Source organism: Juglans microcarpa x Juglans regia, chromosome 8D, assembly GCF_004785595.1.
Source record: "Juglans microcarpa x Juglans regia isolate MS1-56 chromosome 8D, Jm3101_v1.0, whole genome shotgun sequence".
Classification (NCBI taxonomy): Eukaryota; Viridiplantae; Streptophyta; class Magnoliopsida; order Fagales; family Juglandaceae; genus Juglans; species Juglans microcarpa x Juglans regia.
This window is the reverse complement of record NC_054608.1, coordinates 1339910-1359844: the sequence shown is the minus strand read 5'-3', so window position 1 is coordinate 1359844 and position 19935 is coordinate 1339910. Positions and strand designations below refer to the sequence as shown.

At 38.2% G+C, this 19935-nt stretch overlaps 1 protein-coding gene across 1 annotated transcript; it reads right to left on the bottom strand.

Annotated features, from left to right (window-relative positions):
- Window positions 1-15973: 15973 nt before the first annotated feature.
- LOC121243085 (laccase-14-like) lies at window positions 15974-19199 on the bottom strand. Its single transcript, XM_041141145.1, has 6 exons — window positions 19183-19199; window positions 18640-18807; window positions 18128-18372; window positions 17778-17906; window positions 16408-17361; window positions 15974-16269 (listed from the first exon to the last, which is right to left on the bottom strand). Exons 1-6 carry the CDS (start codon window positions 19197-19199, stop codon window positions 16139-16141), a joined length of 1644 nt encoding a protein of 547 aa, XP_040997079.1. The 3' UTR covers window positions 15974-16138.
- Between the last annotated feature and the right edge of the window lie 736 nt (window positions 19200-19935).

The following is a 19935-nucleotide window of genomic DNA, read 5'->3' as shown; positions in this document are numbered from 1 at the left end:
CAAAGGTAATTGCTGTATTCTCAAATGAAGCCCAATGAGACTATTTCATAGTGTCTCACTTTAAAACACAAATATCACATAATTAACACAAAATATATACATAATGAAATGTTGCAACCAAGTGCTCACAATAAATACAAAGATACATCTCCCACTAACTTAATAGAATAGACGACTAACAATCTCATATAACTCGCAAGCTCTCGAAAGACTTTTGGAGCCAAACCCTTAGTTAGTGGATCAGCCAATATAAGCTTCATGGGGATGTACACCAATAAAAAATATGAGATTTCGCTACTTTCTCCGAAACAAAAGAATATTTTATATCAATATGCTTGGAACACGAAGAGCTTCTAGTGTTCTGAGAGAAAGATATGGCCACATAGTTATCACAAAATATTGTCACTGGCTTCTCAATGGTATTCACAGTGATACCCCGTATTTTATTGTATTTTAATTGAAGGAGTATTTTAACTAATTTAAATATTGGTTCTCTTGTTTTAAGTTTATCGGATTTCTCATTGGTTTATTTTATGATTTTTAATTTGTGAAACTTATTTTGATATGCTTTCTTAATATTAATTATTGTTATGCATTTAAATTGCTCTTTATTTTAAATTAGTTTATTGTTGGATTTAATTATTTTATTTTTATTTAGTCACTGTATTTAAATTATTTTATTCAACTTACTATTTTGAAATTATTTTCATTGGATCAATTTTGTAACCCCGAGTTGAAGGACTGGACCTCATTTCTTTTCCTCACTTTTTATTTTTTCCTTTTTCTTTCTCCTCTTTTTCTTCTTCCATCTTTTTCTTCTTTATTTTTCCCCTGCTTTTCCCTCTTGCGCGCAGCACCCTTCCCCTCTCCCCCATCTGTTTCTGTTGTCCTCCTACAGCGCCGCCATGCGTCATCCTTTTCCGTCATTACCCTTCCCATTTTCTTCCCTTCCGGCTGGCAACCTCACCCATCTATTTTCAAGTCGTCCCTCACCGCCAATCTCCCACATGCACGGCTTCAAGCCGCAGCCCTCTTTCTTTCCAGCGCTGCCATTGGCCACCACCTTTCCACCACAGTACTGGCGGCCTCCCAACTACTTAACCCACCCATCCTTAGCCCTGATCCGCCACCCTTGAAGCCCCTCTAACTCATTTTTCGATTTTGGTATTTTGGCCTCCAACCGTTGCCCATGCCGCAATCCACAGCCAACCACCACCACCATTAGCTTCACCAACACCCCTAAGCCCTTCCCTAGTAATCTCAAGTCTTCATTTATCCCCGTTCAAAAGTTAGATTTTTGAGACCCATGATCATAGTCTAAAATACACTGTTTCATTGTTGTGCTGCCACTTCTAGCATCTCCGTAATCCTTCAAAACATATATTATAGCACTGTAAGTATTTTTTCAAAAAACTTTTGAGATTTAAATGTATTTTTTGCACTAACTCATTTTTACTTTGAACTCATTGGTTATGTCGGACTGAGTCCGAGGAGTAAGGGGGTCGGTTGGATTGGAGGATGAAGTTGTTGTGTGATTGGATTATGTTGGGTTTTGTTGGCTATTGAATATTTGTGTTGTGTCATATACAATGCATTTACATGCATGTTCATGTTTGTAAATAAAAACTGAATTTTTGCATAATTGCATACATGATCATGTGTATATTTGAAAAATTAGATTTTCATGTGGGAGATGATTTTGAGTATATTTGAAATGATTGGATTGATCGGTTTGAGAGAAAGGAAAATAGACTATAGGGATGGTGGTAAGTAGGGATGGTAGTATAATCCCGCCTGTGATTCCCGCCTACGGTGCATGCAATAGGGATGATGTTAATGGTAAACAGAGATGGTGGTAGAGTCCCGCTTGTGATTATCACCTACAATGCTCTGATAGGTACCTCTTATGTGAAAAGGAACTGTAGGAATAGTGGTAAGTAGGGATGGTGATATAGCTCCGCCTGTGATTCCCGCCTACGGTGCATGCGGTAGGGATGGTAGTAAGCAGAGATGGTGGTAGAGTCCCGCCTGTGATTCCTGCCTACAGCGTCCGATAAATGATTATGTTGGGTCATTTTTTGGAAAAATGACGGATTTTATTCATGGCGTGTTTTGGGTCAAATGCGATTTTTGGCGTGCGTTGAAAAATAATCATTTTTAGGTAAAATGATGTTTTTAGGTCTAGTGCATATTTCATCATATGCATGCATAATTGTTAGTTGCATTAATGCATTTTTATCTCGTGGATTGTTTGGATTATTACTTACCTGTGGTACAGTTTTATGGTATCGCAGATTTTGATGCAGATGAGGACGACGAGTCTTAGGCTTTGGCTCTGCTGGATGAGTGATTTGGGGTTACTCTTGTGTATCGAGATTTATTTTTCTACTTGTTATGTATTTTACCTTTGTATTATATTTTTGGATAACTGTATAACTCTTTTCTGTACTACTTTTATTTTGGTAAGCTTGTATTTAAAATTCTGGTACTTAGTTGGCTAACTTTTAATTTAACCGCTGCGACTTTTGTTGTATACTTTTTGCATGTTGCACACACTTGAGCACTTCGTTGGGATGCGTGACCTGTGTTGTCATAATCTCGATGTCACGATTCTTGTGTTTCCGTACGTGGGAGTCAGGGCGTCACATTCACAATAACTAATCCTGAGATAAAATTCTGTAACCATATAGCCTGACATGTAGCCTGATAACAAGCCACATACTCTGCCTCCATAGTTGAAGAGGTAGTAAGTGCCTGTTTAACACTTTTCCATGAAATAGCTCATTCTGCCATCATAAAATATATCTAGAAGTAGATCTCTTGTCATTTGGGCATCCTGCATAATCAACATCGGAATATCCAACAACATCATGAATGTCGGATTGCCGATATGTTAGCATATAATGTTTGGTACCTTGCAAGTACCTCAATACTTTCTTTGCAACTTTCTAGTACCTAAAAACTGGATTGCTTAGGTATCTACCAAGAACACCCACAACATAAGCAATATCTAGTTTTGTACATTCCTGAGCATACATCAAACTACCAACAACTGATGCATATGGAATTACATCCATCTGAATCTTCTCATCATTATTCTGAGAATATTGAGACTTATTAAGTATATCACCTTTCACAATAGGTGTTTTTCTAGAAGAGTAGGATTGCATGTTAAACCTATGCAAAACATGATCAATATAGGTTTTTTGAGAAAATCCAAGACACAATTAGCTCTATCACGGGAAATTTGTATACCTAATACATAGGACACCTCACCAAGATCTTTCATATCAAAATAGGAAGATAACATACACATAGTCTCAAGTAAAAGTTCAATGTCATTAGTTGTGAGTGATATATCATCCACGCAAAGCACAAGAAAGATATATTTGCTCCCAATGATCTTCAGGTATATGTATTGATCAACCATATTTTGTTTAAAACCACAAGAGGTAACAATTTCATCAAACTTCAAGTACCATTGCCTTAACGCCTGTTTAAACCCATAAATTGACTTCTTTAGTTTGCACACCATATGTTCCTTATTATTCACTTGAAAGCCATCTAATTGCTTCATCTACACTTCTTCAGAGAAATATGCGCATTAAGAAAAGTTGTTTTGACATCCATTTGAGGTAGCTCCAAGTTCAAATGAGCTACAAGTGCCATGATGATCCATAATGAGTCTTTGGTAGACACTGGTGAGAACGTATCGTTATAGTCAATGCCCTTTTTTTGGCTAAAGGCTTTAGCAACCAGTTTAGCTTTGTACTTCTCTACTTGACCACCAGAATCATGTTTGGTTTTGATGACCCATTTGCAACCTATTGGTTTGCAACCATTCGATCACTCAACCAAATCCCATACATCATTCTAAAATATGGACCTCATCCCTTCATGCATAGCCTCTACCCAATGTGAAGACTAAGGACTATCAATAACCTCCTGGAAAGAAGTTGGATCAACATATATTCCAATACTAAACTCATGCTCTTGCAAATAGATCATATAGTCATCAGAGATTGCTGGTCTATATGTCCAATGTGATCTCCTCAAATGAACATCATTTGTTGTCTCTTCAATGACAGTAGGTCCATTGTCAAAAGAAACATAAGTAGTTAATAATAGTTAATTACCACGAAAGTGTGACAAGATAAACCCTAGCAATGGAGGACCATACCAGCAAATATGAAAAGCCCTAACATTATTTGCAGCAGTAGTGAATTTGTCTTCACTGGAGACATGATTGATCTTTTAGCATTCAATGGAATTCGAGATCCTTTTCACTATTTTTCTTTAACTTGTGTGATATATGCAAGAAAGAGGAGGTGAGGTATTTATAGAGTTAAGAAGCTAGTTGACAAGGCATACAATGATGACTGTATTTATAATTTTATCTTGTTGGATGATTGTATTAGTTTATGGAATATTTATTTTTATTTTTATTGGAGTTTGCAAATTTGAAATTCTGTTACTATTAGCAATTCAGACTATCCCCTTTTACTTTTTCTCTACGTCTATAACTGTATACTTTTAAGTTGCATGCTTGCATACACTTACTTTCACATTACTCTTGGATTGTGTAATCCGTGTGGTCCGCGCAGGGCTCAGGGCGCCACAAGAAATAGGTTGAAAAGGCAAAAAAAATTAGTGAATCTTTTTGACCGTTAGTGCATCTATGGATCATGAATCGCAATTGCATGCAACACGTACGGGGTATGTATATACTAGTGACTTGAAAATCTTAATTTAATACAGTTAGGTACGTGGATTTCATTTTTAAGTCAGAAGGGATGATTTCTTGTTGCCTGAAGGTCAAAGTCGCAACCCCAAATCTTGGGCTTTGAATAGCTTGATCGCTAGCTAGTTAAAATATACATTTGCTCTCTGTTTTGGAGTCATTACATATCCACTCAATGAAGGTCAAAGCTAAGAAGCCAATAATGGTTCGATGGTTGTTTCCACCAACTGGTAAGATGAAGTTCAACTTAGATGGCACCTTAAATTCATTACAAGAAATAAAGCTTTTATCGAGGAAAACGTTTGTCGCTAAACATTGGATTTTCGTTGTAAATTATTTTTGTGAGAAAAAAAAATCGTCGCACATTTGTCGGAAATATCTCGTCGTTGAAAGTTATTAATGATGATAAAAGCACACCGTTGCAAATTATACTATATTTAGCGACGACAATTTTGTCACAAGAAGGGTCTCATACTTGGTCGAAAAAAGTCTCCATAAAACAAAAATCGTCGCAAAAATTAACACAATTATAACGAAAGATTTGTTCCTCATTAATATTAGACAATTAATTTGTGCATATATGAACACTATAGAGATCAAAATAACTGTCACTAATAGAAAACTATTTGTAAGGAAGTATTGTCGTCGCCAAGCTAATTTTTGCCATCAAAACTTATTTATCACAAATAATATAATAAGAAGCTGGAGTCTGGCATAGGTGGCGAGTTAAATTTGTCACTATTGTTTACTATTGGCGATGACTAACTCTCGTCACTACATACCATAATTTAGAATTAGAGACAACTATTTATCATCATAAATGGTGACATGAATTTAGAATTAGTGACAAATATATTACATCACGTATGATTGCACAATTCTTCATTATTTATAAATAGAAGACCAAATAATCATCAATATTAAAAAATAATTAATAATAAATTCTAGTGCTACAACAAAGTGCATAAAATTAAAAGCATCATTTAAATCTAGTACCATTGTTCATAAAAACACCCAAATAAAGTTTGTTCTTTGCAAACTAAAATAGAAATGTGAAATTGAATGTCTCTTTAGGACTCTCTATGAGTCTCTAATTGTTCTATCATTTCTAAGAGGCAACTATTGTGAAAAATGATGACAATAAAGTAAAAGTAAAATACGGGAAAATAAGCAATCACACACGACACAGTATTTACGTGGTTTAGCAAATTGCCTACGTCCATGGGAGCTGCAGAAAATTTTTATTACTTGAGGAATCACTCTACAATGTATGGAGCGACTACTGTTCACTCAGATATAGTACAAGTCAAAAACAAAATCATCTTAAATACTTCATACGGCGGAAATCCTAAAACTTCAGAAATAGTCAAGTTTGCTCGAGCGGCGTGTCGAGCCCGCATTGAGAGAACATATTTCCCACAATTGCTTGAGCCAAGTGTCGAGCGGCTCTTCGAGCGAACTCTCTGACTTGAATACTTCATACAGCAGAAACCCTAAAACTTCAGAAATAATCAAGTTTGCTCGAGCGGCGTCTTGAGCCCGCATTGAGAGAACATGTTTCCCACAATCGCTCGAGCCAAGTGTCGAGCGGCTCTTCGAGCGAACTCTCTGACTTTCCTCTGCTCGAGCGGTGTTGAGCGAACTCTCTAACTTGCATTTAGTCGAGCGGTCTGTCGAGCTATCTTGAGCGAACTCTCTGACTTGTCTTCGCTCGAGCGACTATAGACTTCGCTAGAGCGGTATGGACTAGACTCCAAAATACTCAACAATTCTCCTACTTGGAGACTGGTACACCCACAGTATCGCCCTCTACCTCAAACATGATATCCTCCACCTCTGTAACTCACTACCCCTATCTTCATGCTAGAAGACCAACTAAAGTTGCGCACAACTTCAGATTCTCGAGTGTAACACCCTTTGTTAACATATCAGCAGGGTTCTTACTTCCACAAATTTTCTCAAGTAACAATTGTCCATCATCTAACAATGATCGTATAAAGTGATACCTGATCTGAATGTGCTAAGTCTTGGAATGAAACGTTAGGTTCTTGGCAAGGAATATGACACTCTGACTGTCACTGTAGAGAGTGCCATTCTGACTCTTTTTACCCAATTCCTCCAAGAAGCCCTGTATCCAAACCATCTCTTTTGTAGCTTCTGTAGTAGACAATGTCTTCTGTAGATTAGAACCCCATGAAACTGCAGTACCACCCAGAGTGTAAACAAACCTTGTGGTACTTTTTCTACTATCAGTATCTCCAGCTAAATTAGCATCAACATAACCCTGCACCTCTAAGCCCTCTCCTGAGAAACATAAGCACTTTTCTGAGGAGCCTTTTAGGTATCTCAAAATCCACTTCACTGCTTCCCAATGTTGTTTTCCAGGATTACTCATGTATCTACTCACAACTCTCACTACATGGGCAATATCTAGTCTAGTGCAGACCATAGCATACATAAGTGAACCAATAGCTGAGGCATAAGGAACCTTACTCATATAGTCTTATTTCTCTTCAGACTTTGGTGCTTGATCTTTGCTGAGTCTGAAGTGACTACCCAAGGGTGTGCCAACTGACTTGGCCTTGTCCATATTGAACCTGCTGAGTACCATTTTCACATACTCAGCCTGTGAGAGTCTCAATGTGCTTCTGACTCTGTCTTTAACAATTCTCATGCCAAAGATTTGCTTTGCAGCTTCCAAATCCTTCATTGCAAAGTGCTCTGACATCTGTTTCTTCAGATTATTGATCTCATCAATACTAGCCCCTACAATAAGCATGTCATCCACATATAGCAACAAAATAATGTAAGAATTGTCAAACTGCCTGACATAGCAGCAGTGGTCTGCTTGACATCTGATGTACCCTGCACTGCACATGAAACTGTCAAGTTTCTTGTACCACTGTCTAGGAGCTTGTTTCAGGCCATACAAGCTCTTTTTCAGTATGCAAACTGAACCTTCCATTCCCTGTACCACAAACCCCTCAGGTTGATGCATGTAGATGTCTTCTTCAAGATCTCCATGAAAGAAAGCTGTATTCACATCTAACTGCTTAAGAAATAGATCTTCAGTAGCAACCATAGCCAAAACTAACCTGATGGTTGTGATCTTTACCACAGGTGAAAAGATCTAAGAGTAATCAATGCCCTGTTTCTTCTAAAAGCCTTTTACAACAAGTCTGGCCTTGTACCTCTTACTGCCATCATGCTCAGTTTTCACCCGGTACACCCACTTATTGTGCAATGCCTTCTTCCCTGATGGAAGTTCTGTCAACTCCCATATCTGATTCCCTAGCAAGGAATCCATCTCATCCTTCATGGCCAACTCCCACTTGCTAAAATTTTCATCTTGTATGGTTTCTTGGTAACTCTGCGGTTCTTCACCATTTGTCAATAGAATATAATTCAAAGCAGGTGAGAAACGCCGTGGAGGACGAATAATCCCAACTGATCTGCAAACTACAACTGTAGGAGTAGACGGCTCTGGATCTAACTGTGGAATAATAGGAATGGGTGTACTGGACCCACTCTCCCCGTCACTCATTTCTCTACACTGCACTGTGACCTCTGGTCGGTCATCCAAACTCACAAACTCAGACTCCTGAAGAGCTGCTTCAGCAACTGTACTGGACTTGTCTTTGTACACAATCTTCTTATTGAAAATCACATTCCTGCTTCTTATAATCTTCTGACCCTGATCATCCCAGAAACGATAGCCAAATGCCTTGTCTCCATAGCCAATGAAATAACATTTCCTTGACTTAGTTTACTACGAGCATCAGAATCAATAAGAACATAAGAAAGACAGCCAAAAGTTTTAAGATGAGAAAATTTGACCTCTTTCCTGCTCCAAGCCTCCTCAGGCAATTCACAATCCAGTGGAACTGATGGCCTTCTGTTATCAAGTATACTGTAGTGCTAACTGCATCTGCCCAGAAAGTAGGTGGTAGCCCAGCATGTAGCCTCATGCTTCTAGAATGCTCATTTATGGTTCTGTTCATGCATTCAACAACTCCATTTTGTTGTGGTGTCTCAGGAATGATCTTCTCTATTCTGATACCCTGATTTGCACATTACTCATTGAACCCGCCATCAATGTACTCACCACCATTATCAGACCTTAAGCATTTAAGCTTCAAGTCTGTCTTTGTCTCAACCATGGCCTTCCAAATTTTGAATACATTAAATATATTAGATTTATGTTTCAAAAAATAGACCCATATCTTCCTGCTGTGGTCGTCAATGAATGTGACGTAGTAACGAGAACCTCTAAGAGATGCAATTGGGGAAGGTCTCCACACATCAGTGTGCACAAGATCCAGTCTCCCTGACTTCAATGTTCTGCCACTCTTTAAGAAATTGACATTCTTTTGTTTCCCCATAATGCAACTCTCACACATACTGAGATCAACTGACTTCAGTTCTGGTAGCTTGCCTCTAGACAGAAATTCTTTCATGCCCTTCTGACTCATATAGCCAAGCCTGCAATGCCACAAATCTGTTGTGCTCTCTGCAACAGTAGCAGCAATAGTGTTATTCAAACTAGTAGTCATATAAAGTGTACCAGTTTTCTTACCCTGAGCCAGTACCAATGCCCCTTTGGTGACCTTCCAGGTGCTGTCTGAGAACACCACTGAGTGGCCATAATCATCAAGCTGCCCAACAGAAATGAGATTATTCTTCAACTCAGGAATGTGTCTGACCTTCTACAAGGTCCATTTGTTCTTGTTAGGGAGTACAATGTCAATGTCTCTCATCCCTACTACATTCAAAGCCTCTCCATCAGCCATATACACATTCCCAAATCACTTGCAACATAGTTTTGCATTATCTCCCGATGGGAAGATGTATGGAAGGAAACCCTTGAATCAAGTATCCAGTCATCAACTGGACTATGAACTGCAAGCAATAGTGCATCCTGTACTACTTCAGTTACCACATTAGCACTATCATTCTTGACCTTCTTGAGATTTCTGCAATTCTTCTTAATGTGGCCAGCTTTGCCACAATTCCAGCAAGTTGCCTGCTGACCAGGCTTTGACTTTCTCTTGCCCCTGTTCTTTGATTTTGATTTGCCTCTGTTTGAGTTCCTGTCTTGTGCTCTCCCCTGAGAGTCAACATTCAGTGTTGAACTCGAACCTGAGGTCTCGCCTGAATCTCTCCTGCGCACCTTCTCAGCCAAAATCAAATCACGAATATCATCATATTTCAACTTTGACTTGCCGGCAGAATTACTGACAACCATTCTCATGGCTTTCCAACTATTTGACAGTGATGTCAATAGTATCAATGCACATATCTCATTATCAAATTCAATTTCAACAGACGACAATTGATTTGTGATAGTATTAAAATCATTCAGATGTTGTGTAACAGACGTACCATTTGCCATCTTCAAATTAAATAACTTTTTCATCAGATGTACCTTGTTATTCGCTGACGGCTTTTCATACATATCTGACAAAGCCACTATGAGATCTGCAGTCGTCTTCTCCTTGATGATGTTGTGGGCAACTGATCTTGACAGGGTTAACTGAATAACCCCAGAACCTGTCGATCCAACAGGGTCCAATCAGCAGTTGACATACTGTCTGGCTTTTTCCCCAACAGTGGAAGATGAAGTTTCTTCCCATAGAGGCAATAATTCTTGACTTCAAATGGAAGGTAGATCTGGGATCAATTCTTGACTTCAAATGGAAGGTACCCAAAAGGTAGCTTTCTTCCTTTCTTCAGGTACATAAAAAACCAGTGTAACACCCCGTATTTTAGTGTATTTTCACTGAATGATTATTTTTAATAATTCAAAAATTTATTCTCTTATTTTATAATTATCAGATATTTTAAATGGGTTATTTTATGATCTTTAAATTGTGAAAATTAAATTATTATGTTTTCTTAATATTTATTTACTGTTGTACATTTAAATTATTCTTCTTTTAATTTAATTGATTGTGGGATTTAATTATTTTATTTTCATTGTATCATTACGTTTAATATAATTTAATTGATTTGCTATTTTAAAATCATTTTCGTTTGATCATTTGCTGTGACCCAAGATGTGAGGATTGGACCTCATTTCTTTCCCTTCATTTTTTCTTTTTCTCCTTTTTCTTTTCTTTTCTTTTCTTTTTCTTTTCTCCCCAAATTTTCCCCCCTCCCGCGCGACTCACTCTCGCTCTCTCTCTCCCCGTCCGATTTCATCTTCAACCCAGCCCGCTGCCGTGAGCCGTCGGTGACCGACACCGCCCCTCCGTCCACCTCCCCATGGGCCGGCGACACCACCCCGTCAATCCCAGCCCCTATCTCGCCGGCGTTCTCCTCCACGCATGGCTTGAAGTCGTGACCTTCTCTTCCTTCGCACACCGCCGTTGTGCCACCTCCGGCCACCATCTCTTCACCACTTCATCCCCGACCTCTTGGCAACCCAATGGACCCAACCCCAGCTCCGATCCATCACCGGTGAAGCACACCCAAGCCCATCTCCAATTTCAACTTTTTGGCCTTAAAACCATCATTTGCGCCATCACCCACGGCAAACCACCACCACCATTGGCTTCACCGACCTCTCTAGGCCCTACCCTATCAATTTCGGGTCTTAGTTTGTCCCCATTCAAAAGTGGGTTTTTGAGACCCACGGCCACAATGTATTTTAGACTGTTACATTGCTGAGTCACCACTTCTTGCACCTCCGTGATCCTTCGAAAATCATATTATAGCGCTGTAAGTATTTTTCCAAAAAACTTTCATGATTTAAATGTATTTTTACACTAACACATATTACTGTGAACTGGTTGGTTATGCCGGACTGAGTCCGAGGAGTTCGAGGGTCGGATGGATTGCGAACGGAGTTGATTGTATGTTTGGTTTGTGATTGGATTGTGTTGACATTGTTGGTTGTTGGATATTGGTGTCGTGTTTTGTCACTGCATTTGCACGCATGTTCATGTTTGTAACTGAAAACTGAGTTTTCGCATGATTGCACACATGTTCATGTGTTTATTTGAAAACTGAGTTTTCATGTGAGAAATAATTTTTGGGTGTGTTTGAAACAACTGGATTGACTGGTTTGAGAAAAAGGAAAAGGAACTGTAGGGATGGTGGTAAGCAGAGATGGTGGTAGAGTCCCGCCTGCGAATCCCACCTACGGTGCACGCGGTAGGGATTGTGGTAAGCAGGGATGGTGGTTGTGTCCCGCCTGTGATTCTCGCCTACGGTGCACGCGGTAGGGATGGTGGTAAGTAGGGACGGAGGTAGAGTCCTGCCTGCGATTCCCGCCTACAGTGTCCGATAATTGGTTTGTTTTGTGTGAATCATTTTCTGGAAAAATGACAGACTATGTTTTTTGGGCCAAAATGGGATTTTGGCATGTGTTGGAAATAATCATTTTTCTGGGAAAAAAAATGGTATTTTATGGCTAAGTGTATTTTGTCATATGAATGTATGTTAGTTGCATTAATATGTTTTTATCCCGAGAGTTGTTTGGTTTATACTTACCTGTGGTACCATTTTATGGTATCGCAGATTTTGATGCAGATGAGGATGACGCGCCTTAACTTGGCTCCGTTGGTGGAGTGATCTGGGATTGCTCCTGTTTATCGAGTTTCATTTTTATCAATTTATGTGTTGCCTTTGTAATATATTTGGGATGACTGTATAACTCTTTAAAGGTAATTTGTTTTGAATATTTGTATTTAAATTTCTGGTACTTAGATGACTTATTTATATTATCCGCTGCGATTTTTATTGTGCACTCTTGCATGTTGCACACACTTGAGCACATTTCGTTAGGATGCGTGACCCGTGTTATCATCATCCTGACGTCACGATTCCCTTATTTTTGTACGTGAGAGTCGGGGCGTCACAACCAGAATGCCTTTGATTTTTGAAAACATATCTGCAACCTTCTTATAAGAAAATTTTCTGCATCTTGATTCTTAAACTAGAATGGCAATGACATATATATTGGATATATATATTAGATATAAGAAAATATATCGATGGCTTTGATTTTTGAAAACATATCCAGGACATACGATACCATTCAATATATATGTCATTTTCTAGATTCTTAAAAATTAAGGAATGTCTATTGGGTTATAGGGTTGGGAAAGTTACCTAGGATAGCGCCGCTTGGTGGATGGCTGAGTGCGAATCTTCGTTGGCGTCGCACAACTGTGTTAGGATTAGGTTTAGGTTTGGGAGAGAGATCGGGCAGGGGAGAGATTCCTAAAAGGAGAAACGGAGAAGAAGAAAGGGGAAGAAAGATCGAGAAACCAATAGAAACCAAGAGAAAGGAAGAGAAACGAACCTGCAGATCGAGTGAATCTGGGGAGAAACGAAGGAGCAGAGAGCTCTTGGGAGGGAGAACCGAATTTGATAAAAAAGTGTAAAACGGTGCGTTTTTGGGTCCAAGGCAGGCCTATTAGTGCATGCAAAACGCATCGTTTTATTTACTACAAAGCAATGCGTTTTGAGTCCACGTAGGAAGTCGTCAGTGGGGAGGCCCGAATCATGCCTCCGTTTAGCATTTTCTAGCTATATTGCCTACACCAAAGACAGTTATTGATAAGTTAAAGAGGTTAATGAGTACCTTTTTCTAGAACGTCATTTTCTTTTTGGTTAGTGAAGGAAAACCAAAAAGAAAATGACATTCGTGGGACGATATGTGTAAGCCAGTGTTGGAAGGAGGAGTGGGTCTTCGAAGGCTTCAAGACGTTCAGACTTCCCTACATATGAAGCTTGCATGGAACCTTTAACAAGGTAACTCTTTATGGGCGCGTTTTTTCTTAGCAAAATATGTGGGTCAGGCATATATCTCTCTAGTCAACCCTCAGAAGGGTACAAGTTTCTGGAAGATGCTCATAAAAAACATCCCGGCGATGCAAAAAAACTCCTTGTGGCGAGTTGAGGATGGCAACTCATCATTTTAGAGGGATAATTGGGTGGGTGAGGAACCCCTGTGTGAACAGTAGGAAATCTCGGACCTTCCAAACCTCACACTGGCAGATTGCAAAACAGGGGAGGGGTGAAATATTGAGCTTTTTCAAAGGCTGGTAGGTGTGGAAAAAAAAGACGAGTTACTTGAAAAATTGGCGAGTTTCAAAAGGGGGGACAGATGTTTTGATTTGGACTCCGAAACCTAATGGAAAGTTTACTACCAGTTGCGCATGAGAATGTCTTTGAACTCATGCACCAAATGCTCAATGGACGGAATGGATTTGGCATCCTTCCCTCCCAAAAAAAATGTCAATTTTAATGTGAAAGGTCATGCATGGATGTATTACTGTGGATGATAGACTCTGGCGAGTTGGAATAAATTTAGTCTCAAAATGTGACTATTGTTCATTGGGCGCATATGAAGATCAGAACCATGTCCTTGCTATGGGTGATTTTGCTGCACAGATATGGCGGTAATGTACCTTACAGTTTGGTATGCCACATTTGTTAGGTAGAACATGGAAGGAAAGGGTGGAGTGTTGGTTTCGTCGTGCTAAAAGATCTTCTCAATCTAGGCAAATTCTTGGTGTTCTTCCAATTATTATCACTTGGCGATTATGGTGGAGGAGGTGCAAAGCTCGAATGGAGGGGATCCAAGAATTGGTTGATTCAGTTTGGCTTTTTATAAAATATTGGTTGTCTTGGGTGGGTTCAAAATTGAAAGGAAAGAGTAATCTGAGTAGAAGGGGTGAGGCTTTAATTTAGTCTTTAAATCTGGTTATCATATGGGATCATAATGGAGACCTGCTTTTGGGTTTCTCAGTGCCCATTGGTTGCCGAACTAATAATTATGCGGAGGTTATGGGGTTGTTTGATGGTTTGAGGTATGCTAGGAATGTGGGTTTTCAGGGCATTGAGATTGAAATGGATTCTAACTTAGTTATTGAATGGATAAAAAATAAGAGATGTGGATTGTGGTAATGGAGGATTTTTGGGAGGATATTATGCGTTTGCTGGATGACATTCATTTTACCTGCAGACAATGAAGGTCGAGAATGTAATGCAGCTGCTGATAGTTTGGTGGCGAAATTGGGTGCATAAGGACGGAATTTTCTTCCATACTCTGTTTCGGATCTTCCAATGGAGACTCGTGGTCTTGTTCGACTAAATAAAGGAGGGTTGGCGTATATGAGGAGGAAGTAGTTTCAGCTGGAGCGTTTTATGATTCTTGTCATTATGCAATGTGTTTGTTTATGTTGTTTCTTCCGTGATATGGTTTCTTTCTGTAATTTTGTAACACGGATCTTTGGCCTCCACCAAAAGTGAGGTCTGATTTCAATAAAGGTTGGAGGGTTTTTTTTTTTTGAAATCCTAGCTCGATTCCAAGAATAGTAGCTAGCATGAAGATTAGCAAAGGATCTCGAAATAAAGGTATGTTCATCCTCATTGAAGCTAAGGGTATATTTCAGAACACAACCATTATCGGGTATTCTCCAATATTTCTTTTTTAAATATTATTTAAATGTAAAATATTTTTTAATTTCAAATTTTCAACTTTTTCATATAATCATTACTTAATTATTATAATTTTTCTAAACTTGCAAACAAAACACAAAATTCTATACAATTTTTTCAAATTTTCAAACAAAAATAATATTAAAAAGTTATGTCAAGACTTTTTCATTCCCAGTCCTACTTTGCATTGTTGCTAATTGTCAATTAATGCAGCATCCGAGTTGATCTTGACAACATCCCATGGAGGTACCTCCATACAGTTTATGTACCCTTTGATTGTCTTATTTTGCTTCTTTCATTAACCATCCATACAATCGGTAATTACCCTTAAATTGAATCAATTAATTAGTAGCACTGTGGATTATAAACGAATAAGTGCACTTAAAAAATTATTGTGTATATATATATACTTAATTTGGTGCATTTGTTTGAGATCAAAATCCCTAAAAATTTATATCTAAATGTAATACTAATTAAATGTTGAATGGATCCATTGCATATTTTTTTAAAATACTTATGAAATTAACATAACTAATAAAAAGGAAAGATTCTAAAAATATATATTCTATTTTCGGACCAAATGTCTTTTTATAAAAGAAACAAATTCATATGTGAATCCAAAACATGAGAAGACATAATAAGCAATATATACTAGCTAGAGATCACCTACGTACACACGATTGAAATGAATGAACCTAACAAGAAATAAATAAGTCATGCATTTTCTTATTGATTTAAATATTTTCGAAACAAATTATATATAATTTATAACTCCTAGATTACTAGAATTCAGAAATCGTATGGTACGCAATATTCCCATATCACAATTAAGTGCTGCACTCATTTTAATCGTACATCCATGCTTCAAAAGTAAACCTCCTCCGTACATCTTCACCCTGGCCTCCCGTTTCTTCGAAGTAATTGATAGATACCACAGCAAATTCGTCAACATGGTGGCATGTCTGGTGGTGGGGATATCAATTGTGCCTCTGGGTAGTCTCCATTTTTGACAATGAATGCCGTATCCATGCCCCAAGATAGGTGACGTTCTAAATGGCAGTGCATGAACCATACACCTACAGAAAAATGAACGTTCCATTAATGTGAGATAGAGATCGATAGCTAGTGATGACCATCATGATTATGATGATGATGATATATAGCATAATTTTTATGGTGCTCATCATAATTATAATGTGCAGTTTAAATACTACCTGGGTTGTTTGCTTTGAATCTTATGGTTGCCCAGCCATTCTTAGGGACAGCGATGGTATTCTGAAGCGGGGGGTCAACAAGATTATATTCCAAAGGGTCCTTGTCTTTGTCGAAATTCCCAAATCCCCAACCAACCACGTAAAAACTAAACCCATGTATGTGCATGGGGTGATCTGTCCCTTCAACCAGGTTTGTTCCTTGGAAAACAAGTTCCACCGTTGAGTTATACTCGAGGACCTTCACTTCTGTCCCTATCTTCGGCGTCTCTAGAAACGATGGCAGATCATCTGCAGTAAAATTAAATAGCAAAGGTGGCACACTCGGAAACTGGTCACCATAAACGCCACCAATATGATTATAGTAGGCTTCTAGTATGTCAGTGGCTGGCGATTGAAAGCTGATGTTATTCAAGCTTGCAGAGAGCCGCGTTCCATTAGGACCCTCGCAATATGAAGTTCTGTTGTTGCATGGGAATGTATTTACAGAAGCAGCATAGATTAGTTTTGTGCTTATGTTTAGTGGCACTTTGACTGGATGATCTTCATTTGCTAAACTTCTGAGTTTACCCGTAAAGGAAGCAGATGCATTGGTGTCATTGTAGGAAGGAAGATTTGGCAAATAAGGTCTTGAAGATGCGTTAATGTAGCTTTCGTTGTAGTGTAGAATAGCAGTGGTGGTGGTGTTATCGTACGCGACGCCGGCTGCGCTAGAATAGACACTGGCAGCCATGTAATAGTCACGGTGCGGTTGGTTTGCTTTCAACAAGACATCGATAGTTTGTCCAGGAGATATTGCAATGTAATCTGTTGTCAGTGGCTTGGTGTAGCTTGCGTCAGTTCCCACGACTGTGAGGTTATGTTTTCCAACGGCAAAGAAGAGAATATCCTGAAGTGCAGCATTAATTATGCGGAGGAGATGGGTCTTTCCATGTTCCACCGTTAATTTGACGGTTTCTATATGACAGGAGATGCATGCACGTCATTGAGATATATATTGTCAAAATTAGCATGGTTTGCAAATAATAATAATAATAAATTATGTGATTGCTTGTCCGTAATTTAAATTGTGAGATATAAATAAAAGGAAAATATTTTAGTTACAAAAAGATTACATAAAAATAATATTACAAACTGATGCAGCTTGATGTAGTTCACCAGATTATAAAATTATTTTTATTATAAAATAGATCTACCGGATCAGATAAAATTGTATCAATTTATGAGATTGTTTTTGTGTAATTTTTTTTTTGTAGGTATAGCAATAGTACTGTAAAAAAGTTATTAAGAACTGCATGGAAGATTCAAATGATTTGAACCATTAATTAAGAAGAGAATGGCTGAATTGCTAATTAATTTGTACACAAAAATACCAGATTTTGAGCATGGGTATAGATCTCCAGGTTGACCGTTGATAGTATATGCATCGGAAACATTGGGATCTCCTCCGCTTTGAAGAAATGTTTCGTAAAGCTCCATTATACCTTGCTTCCACCACTCTCCTGCATTTCAACCTCATCAATGGAGATAATGTTTATACTTATATTACGATTCTTATTATATTAATGTTCGTCGATTTTCACAATTAATAATTACGGATTGACGGGTTTAGCAATTAATTAGAAGTATAAATTCAAAGAAAAGGCTAATACGTACTGATCAGGCGCCCGATATATACAAATTAAATGTAATTTCTTGATGAGTGGCAAATTAAGCTTGTTACCTAATATGATGGGAAATTCTCCATGAGGCTTGGGAAAAGGGTAATGAGTTCCCTTCTTTGGATGGATGATTATGGCCCCGTAAACAGTGGCCCGAGTGTAATCACTGTGCGCATGCCACCAAAGAGTTCCTTCTTCGCTGGAAAATATGATCTTCTGCCTGAACTTTTTTCCTGGTTGGATTGGACATTGTGTGATATATTCAGGACCATCGGACCATGGATATCTTGGTTGCTTCACTCCATGCCTGCAATAATTAATAATTATAATTAATTAGTTAATACTGTCTCTCTTTCATGATCATCTAATTTCACGCAATTAAATAGGTAGCCTGTTCATCACGACCGAGTTTTTTTGGAGCCCGGTCTGAAATCAAATTATCCGAGTTTTGGTTACGGTTTCAGACCGAAATCCGGATGAACAGTACTACATGCAAACACAAGTTAAGGCACATGCAGTACGTATATATAAGTACGTACTCAATGGGCACGCGGGACATAACAAATATAATTACCAGTGAATGGTGATGTTATAATCGCCTTTGTTATAAACATCAACAACGATAGTTTCTCCTTTCCTAACTTGTAGTGTTGGTCCAGGAAATTTTCCGTTTATGGTTAAGATGTTTTTTGTGCTGCAAAGTCTTGTGTATGGAGCTTCCTTGACCTGCAAATAGATCGAACTCAATAATATAGATTTGATTAACTAGCTGGATTAACTGATCTAGATAATCATATATACACAAGGTAGTTAAACGTATGGATGCAGAAGGCCATAAAACTTCGTAGCATTAATAAATTGCCAAACGATTACATATAAGAAGAGATAGATTTTATTGTTTATATTATGCTTTAAAACTGCCCTTTACGTGTAGATCATATTCTTCCTTAATGAGTAGGTCAATTTGTGAAATATAATTTAATTAAGAATTTAAGACTCCTACGTCGATACTATGTAAAATCACTATTTGTTTTAAAAATTTAAATTGATTGAAAAATATAAATTTTATAATTTATATTTATATCTTAACAAAACAGAGCCGACATGATTTTGCTACATGTCTGCCGCCTGCATGTCGGCAAGCTTGAGGTATATGCAAGAGTGGGACTACTATGCCGCCTCACTCTTACCGCTAGGCTTATTGTTCAGTGTAAATTTTTTTCTTTTTTTTTTTTACATTTTTTAATATATTCTAATATTTTTAAAAAATAAAAAAATACATCAATATATTTAAAATCACTTCCTTAATTACTATGTAAAAAAAAAAAAATTTACCAAACAGTCAAATAAAACGATACAAATAAGAGGATAAAATAGTGTTTCTCACAAAGGAAAATGATAACCTTACTTTTTCTCTATTACTACTCTACTACCAAGCCTCCACGTGGCTTTGTTTTGCTTTTATTTTTCTTTTGCTCTTAGCACATCATTTGAAATTCAAACACATTTCTCAATTTCAGAAGCCCCTCTCGTTTGCGTCGATAGCATGGCCTCTCAGGGTGGCCTCTCTTTCAGGTTGCGCCTCTCGATATGGCTAACGTTCGATAGCGCTTCTCATATGAGATATCCACCGAACCGTCTCCTTCGCCTCTCTCCCACACACACACTCTCTCACACACACACAAACACGCACTCTCAGAAGCCTCCTCGCATCGCACCCAAACCGTAAGGGCGACTGTGAGATTCCTTTGGCTGCTTTAATTTCAAAAGCAACAGCTTCTTTTGCTCTCTGGAAGCTTTTGTCTTTTTTCGTTCTCTTTTGAAAGCAATGGAGTTGACGAGGAAAGCTTCCTCTCCCTGGCATGTCTCT

Coding starts and splice junctions, on each gene's coding strand:
- LOC121243085 (XM_041141145.1), bottom strand. Junction 17,362..17,777: donor ATACCCATGCTCAAAATCTG/GTATTTTTGTGT, acceptor CCTGTCATATAG/AAACCGTCAAATTAACGGTG. Junction 16,270..16,407: donor ATTCAAAGCAAACAACCCAG/GTAGTATTTAAA, acceptor ATTTTTCTGTAG/GTGTATGGTTCATGCACTGC.